General features: G+C 47.3%; 1 protein-coding gene across 1 annotated transcript in view; it reads left to right on the plus strand.

The window, feature by feature from the left end:
• NHSL2 (NHS like 2) overlaps positions 1 to 5624 on the plus strand; it is a 375435-nt gene extending 369811 nt beyond the window's left edge. Inside the window, exons 6-9 of the mRNA XM_054718373.1 lie at positions 260 to 2572; positions 4021 to 4153; positions 5011 to 5347; positions 5591 to 5624. Coding sequence (XP_054574348.1) covers positions 260 to 2572; positions 4021 to 4153; positions 5011 to 5335 — 2771 coding nt within the window. The 3' untranslated portion in view covers positions 5336 to 5347; positions 5591 to 5624. The remainder of the gene's footprint in view (positions 1 to 259; positions 2573 to 4020; positions 4154 to 5010; positions 5348 to 5590) is intronic.
• Positions 5625 to 6313: the final 689 nt, after the last annotated feature.

Consider the following 6313-nt stretch of genomic DNA (forward strand, 5'->3'; position numbering starts at 1 on the left):
GTCCCACCTGCCACTTCAGCTCCAAAAGGAATAATCAAAGCTGGAAAGTCTTTGGAAGCCATCTGGATAATTCAAGGCCACCCTGTGATTCACCATGTCATGATGGTCAAGGACCCAACTTCCCCCGCACTCTTATCTATGGAAATGAAGAACCAAGGAATTCTGTCCATGTTGTTGGCAAATGTTTCTTAGCAAAAATTTGGTGCTGCTGAGGGATCCCTGGCTGCACCACTAATGTTCTGTTTTTTTCCTCCTCCAGGTCTCAGCAACAGCCCCACAGGCAGGTTGGCTTTCTCTACCAGCTCAGACATCAAGCCCAGTCATTCTGTTCCAGAAGGTGTTCATGGAAGAGTTTCAGTTGGTCAGGAAGCTCGTTTCCCAAATATCACCTCACCAGTACTGAGAAATCCTTCTAGTGATCCAGACAAACCTCTCCAGGTGTGTGGTGGCACCAAGCCTCCTGGCATGGAAAGCATGGGAATGGTGTATAGCGTCTCCAGTTCTTGCAATGGACCAACAGAATCGACATTCTCTGCTTTGTGGAAAGGAGATGCTTTCACCTATATGACTCCAAGTGCCACCAGTCAGAGCAATCAAGTCAATGAATATGGAAAAAACCCTTCCTCTGGGAATTCATGGGTCTCTGTGCACACACTGCCACCTCTGGTTCCTAAGGAGGCTGCTGCACTCTTAGTCACTCGTGATAACCCAGCAGGATGCAGTGGATCAGCTGGCTACTCTGAACACCCTACTCAACAAAGGCAAGTATCAGAGCGACCCTTCAAGATTGGCCTTCTGACTGGTGGCACCCCAAGGCTGGAGACAGGCCCAGGTGGGGCCAGCAGGTTCCGGGAGCGGTCACTCTCTGTACCCACAGACTCAGGCACCACAGATGTGGACTATGATGAGGAGCAGAAGTCCAGTGAAGCTTGTGCCATGCCTTATGCCAGTACAAGTTCTGAGGGCAGTAACAGTGCTGACAACATTGCCTCCATCAGCTCCCAGCAGGAGGCCCACCACAGAAGGCAGAGATCCAAGAGTATTTCACTTAAGAAGGCCAAAAAGAAGCCTTCCCCACCAATGCGCAGTGTCTCACTGGTCAAAGATGAACCAGTCCTCTTGCCAGAAAGTGGGTCAGCACTATTCAAGGACCAGAGGTCCAGGAGCCTTTGCCTCTCCTTGGAACACCAAGGACATCATTCATCCCAGGGTCACCCAGCTGTGCCCACCTTCAAAGACCCAGAAGATACACAATTCTCCCACCACTGGTATCTTACTGACTGGAAGTCTGGTGACACCTGCCAGTCCTTGTCCAGCTCCAGCACTGCCACTGGCACCACAGTCATTGAGTGTACCCAAGTTCAGGGCAGCTCAGAGTCTCTTGCCTCCCCTTCCATCTCCAGAGCTACTACGCCTTCCCAACTCTCCATTGAGGTAGAGGCCAGGGAGGTACCCTCTCCAGGAAGGCCCACTGGGCTGATGTCACCCTCCAGTGGGTACTCCAGCCAGTCAGAGACACCAACACCCACTGTCTCCATGTCCTTGACCCTGGGCCACTTGCCTCCTCCAAGTGGCAGTGTCCGGGTGCGTCCAGTGGTACCCGAGAGGAAGTCATCACTGCCCCCACCATCGCCAATGGAGAAAATTTCCAAGTCACGATTATCGTTTGACCTACCGTTGACCTCTTCTACCTACCTGGATCTGTCTGGGATGAGTATCTCCATACGAAGCAAAACCAAGGTGAGCCGGCATCACTCAGATACAAATTTTGGGGCCAAGTTGGTCCAGAAAACTGGCCCCAATCAGCCAGTCATGCCCATGGTTACTCAGTCTGACCTACGTTCTGTCCGCCTCAGGTCAGTAAGCAAGTCTGAGCCAGAAGATGACATTGAGAGCCCTGACTATGCTGAGGAGTCGGGAGAAGTCTTTACCTTGCTAGAGAGAAAGATGAGACCTCCCATAGCTGAGAAACCCCCGCTGGCCCGAAGGCCTCCAAGCTTGGTCCACAAGCCACAGTCTGTCCCTGAGGAGTACCCACTAACTTCGCCTACATTGGCTATGACCCCTCAGAGCTCAATTCAATACATGAGGCCATTCCCTCCAGACATCTACACGGTGGTGCGGAAACCAAAGTCCTCCAGCTTCCCTGAGGCCAGAAGCCCAGGGGAGTCAACAGCACCCTCATCTCTTGTTTTTACACCTTTTGCCAGTTCCTCTGGTGCTTTCTGCTCAGGAACACAGCAACCTCTCCAGGGAAGTACGGAGGATGAGGGCCCAAAAGTGAGAGCTCTGCCTGAAAGAATTAGCCTCCAGAGCCAGGAACAAGCAGAGAAGAAAAGCAAGATTCCACCTCCTGTACCAAAAAAGCCCAGCGTGTTATACCTGCCTCTCACCTCACCCACAGCTCAAATGGAGGCCTATGTTGCTGAACCAAGGCTGCCTGTCAGCCCCATCATCACCCTGGAAGAAGATGCCAAGTGTCCCCCCACTGGTGACCACCTGCAATCATCTGGTACAACAAGGACAACTTCCACACCACAGGCTGATGATGAAAGGGAGGCAAGCCCTCCAGGTTAGTAAAATATCTGATGGCTTTTCCTTTCAATCCCAGGAGAGATGATGGTGAGAATGTAGTGCCAGAGACAAAAGCCAGTGCTCCATGATCCTGACCCTGGGATGACCAAATTTGTAGGGGCACCTCTTGAGGTTTTGGGTTACCCTAAATGGGCCCCACTGCCCTTGGGATCAGAGGATTGGGACTGGCCCAGGGGCAGATCTCCAAAGCTCAGTTTGAGGCAGCCTACTCTGGAACCCCCAGTGCAGAGGTAATGAAATTAAACTAGGTCTTAGCACCCTGGGACCTTAGGAGCCCATTTACCTAATCAGGCATGCATCCCCTGCCCTAGGAACTCTCTACATCACTATACAGTACTTTTCACTAGCCACACTGAATTTAGTTTCTTGCATGGGACTCATATTCTCCCAGGCTGAGGTCAAGTGCCGTGGTGGGCTTGCAGGCTTCTGAAGCAATGCAATATGTTACCAGCAGCAGACTTTCCTAGTGCTTTTGAGAGGAAATGGAGCTCACTTTCTTGGATGGTTAGCTCTTTCTGGAACAAGAAGACTAGGCTAGATAATATTTCTCATCTTTTTTTATTTTTCTCCTGTCCCTTTTTGTTTTCATTGTGGCAAAATACACATAACATAAAATTTACCACCTTAACCATTTTTAAGTGTACAGTTCAGTGGTGTTAATTATATTCACAATGTTGAGCAACCATCACCACCATCCATCTCCAGAACTCTTTTCATCTTGCAAAACTGAAGTCTACAACCATTAAACAGTAACTCTCCATTGTCCTCTCCCTCCAGCCCCTGGCAACCACCATTCTGCTTTCTGTCTCTGAATCTGATTACTCTAGGGACCTCATATAAGTAGAATCATGAAGCATTTGCCCTTCTGTGACTGGTTTATTTCACCTAGCATAAGTTCCTCCAAGTTCATCCATGTTTCTCACTCTTTTTTTGAACTCTTAACCTTCCTTAAGTTGATTTGGACTTTCAACATAAAATAAGTCATTGTGACTAAAACATGCAAACAAATCAAAGCCACAGGTAATTTTAAAATATTCATCCTTAAACTCCAAAGGCTCCCTCTGAGATTCAGAAAGGTCACACTCCCATCCATTGGTTGAATTATTGCTTAATTGCTCTCAGTTTCTTGATCTTTAAAAATGACACATTTAAAATAAGAAAATGCTCAATCAACCTATTTAACGGAAGAGGCATGAGAGAATAAAGACCCAGGCTTGATCTTTAGCACTGAGTCCACCTTGGCCAAATCACTAACCTTCTGACCATCATGTTCTTTACAAAATGGAGACATTAAGAGTCTCTGTCCTGCACCCATCAGTAGATGGGTGGACAGAGTTGCATTGAACATCAAATGAAATACATATGATAATGTGCTTGGTCCTCACTATTGTGGTCAAAATAATTCCTTCTGGTTCTTATACCTAGGGAGTACTATGGAACCAAGTACTGAAGAAAAAAGTGTTATCAGTGATAAAACAGCTGAATGGATTGCGGAAGATGATGATGATGTGTTTGTGGCTTCACGTACAACTGAAGATTTATTTACTGTGATACACAGGTCTGGACCAATTTCCTTAATTCCTATTGTAATCACCTTCACTTTTTATACCAAAAGACAAACCTCTAAGCAGCCATTAGAATTGAAACTAGATACTTAACTCCAGATTCCCACATATGTGAAAGCAGTCCAGGGCCTCACATCGCCAATTACTGACATCTTTGGATGAAGTGTAGGAGGGGCGGGGAAAGGAAGATCAGGTGCCAAGAGAGGGGCCTCTTGTCTCCTAGCAACCTCAGGACCTATTGTGGCTCTTTCTGCTCTCTTACAGCTTTGTAGCAATCAGAGACATTTAACTCTTCATAGAATTCCTTGTACCAAAAAATCTTATCAAGAAGTGAAGTAGGGCATCAGGCCAAGTATCAGAGCAAGAACTTAGGCAAAGGGAGACCAGATGGGGACCCAGTTATTGGACAGGGGCACAAAGCAGGGGCTTGGTGGGGAGGAAACTGGAAAGGACCCAGTTGTTGGAGCTAGAGCACCAGTTCAGAGCAGGATCAGTTCCCAGGCTGTCTTGATTCAGAGTCACTGAGCTTCTAGCCTTAACTCCTTAAATTCTTCTTGGGTCCCAGAACCTGGGCAGGACTGAGCCTGCAGGCACAGGCCAATGACTCCAGCTGCAGGCATTGAAACAAGTTAAGGGTTGCCCAGCCAGTGTGACTCAGTGGTTGAGTGTCAGCCTATGAACCGGGAGGTCACGGTTCGATTCCCAGTCAGGCACACCAGTTGCAGGCTCAATCCCCAGTAGTAGGGGGCGTGCAGGAGACAGCCGATCAATGAAGTTATATGAAGTTATATGAAGCATTAGGAAATGTCCACCACACGAATTCACTCAAAGCAAAACTTCTCTTATTTAGGTCCAAAAGAAAGCTGCTTGGCTGGAAGGAGCCTGGTGAGGCCTTTGCCGGAGGCAGCAGACCGAGCTCCCACTCACCAATAAGGAACACAGCTGATTCTCCTATTAGTGAGTCAGCTGCCTCTGCAGGGTCAAGCGGCAGTACCAGCCTAGATGCTGGCAGAAACGATGATTTCAAGGCCTTGCTACAGAAGAAGGGAAGTAAGGCAACTCCAAGGTCCCGCCCCTCAGCAGCTGAACTGCTGAAGACCACTAATCCACTTGCTCGGAGAATTATTGCACAGTTTTCAAAAGACTACGGCACCACCGATAGTCCCAGTACCTAAGCCCTGGGTTGAGTAAGTAGGGTTCAGTTACTAAACTTGAGTATAAAAAGGGGAAAAGGAAGGGTTCTAAAAAGAAACCATGGAAATAACAAAAGAGCCTACATTTCTTTTACTCAAACTCACACTTTGGACAGCAGGCGAGATACCACTTTATCTAGAAATCATCAGGCACTTTAATCATATGCAGACTTTTTATGTTTTCATACTTAAAATCTTGCATTATTGACTACAGATTTTCTTCTTATTTTCTGCCAGTGGTGTGCACCAAGAAGAAATTCTCAGATGCAAGGGCACACGTGCATCTTTTCAATGAATGACCGGCTGCTCCATCCCTGGGTTCTGTTACTGAGGAGCACAGTGTGAGAGCAGATTGGGGGCTGTCAAACCTGGGGAAATAGGGAGCCATTGTTGCTTATTCACTTCCTTGGTGAGGCCTTAATGACTTGTGTGGAGAAACAGAAAGACTCTGATGCCTCTTCAACCACAGTTTAACTCTCTCCCACTAGAGGTTTGCAGGTGTGCACTTATTTTGGCATGAGTTGATTGGATGGCTTTTGTGCAAAATATGAATGTTACTTGGTCCTGAACTTCATGCCTTTTTCAGTTTGATTGTCTACACGGTGATCAGGGTGATGAGTTTCGATAACATACAGACCCTTCCCCACACACACACCCCTTAGCTAGAAGAGGCCAGAACCTGGTTACTTTGAATGAACCAAGCTAAGCCAACAAACGAGGCAGCCGTTTGTCCACTCTGATCTATCTGAGGTAACTTGCACACACGCCTTCAGACCCTTCTAATGTCTGTCAACAATGATAGCTAAAATCTGTGCCCAGCTTATGCTGCATTCGAAGAACTCTCATTTCATTAGCATATAACATTAATTACAGGAAGTAATTAGCTGAACTAATGGCATCATCAAAGGCTCAAGGAGTAGAGAAAGTAAGTGTAACTTGCCCACCACCGTTCATTTCAAA

This window comes from Eptesicus fuscus, chromosome 1 (assembly GCF_027574615.1).
Source record: "Eptesicus fuscus isolate TK198812 chromosome 1, DD_ASM_mEF_20220401, whole genome shotgun sequence".
In the NCBI taxonomy this organism is placed as follows: domain Eukaryota; kingdom Metazoa; phylum Chordata; class Mammalia; order Chiroptera; family Vespertilionidae; genus Eptesicus; species Eptesicus fuscus.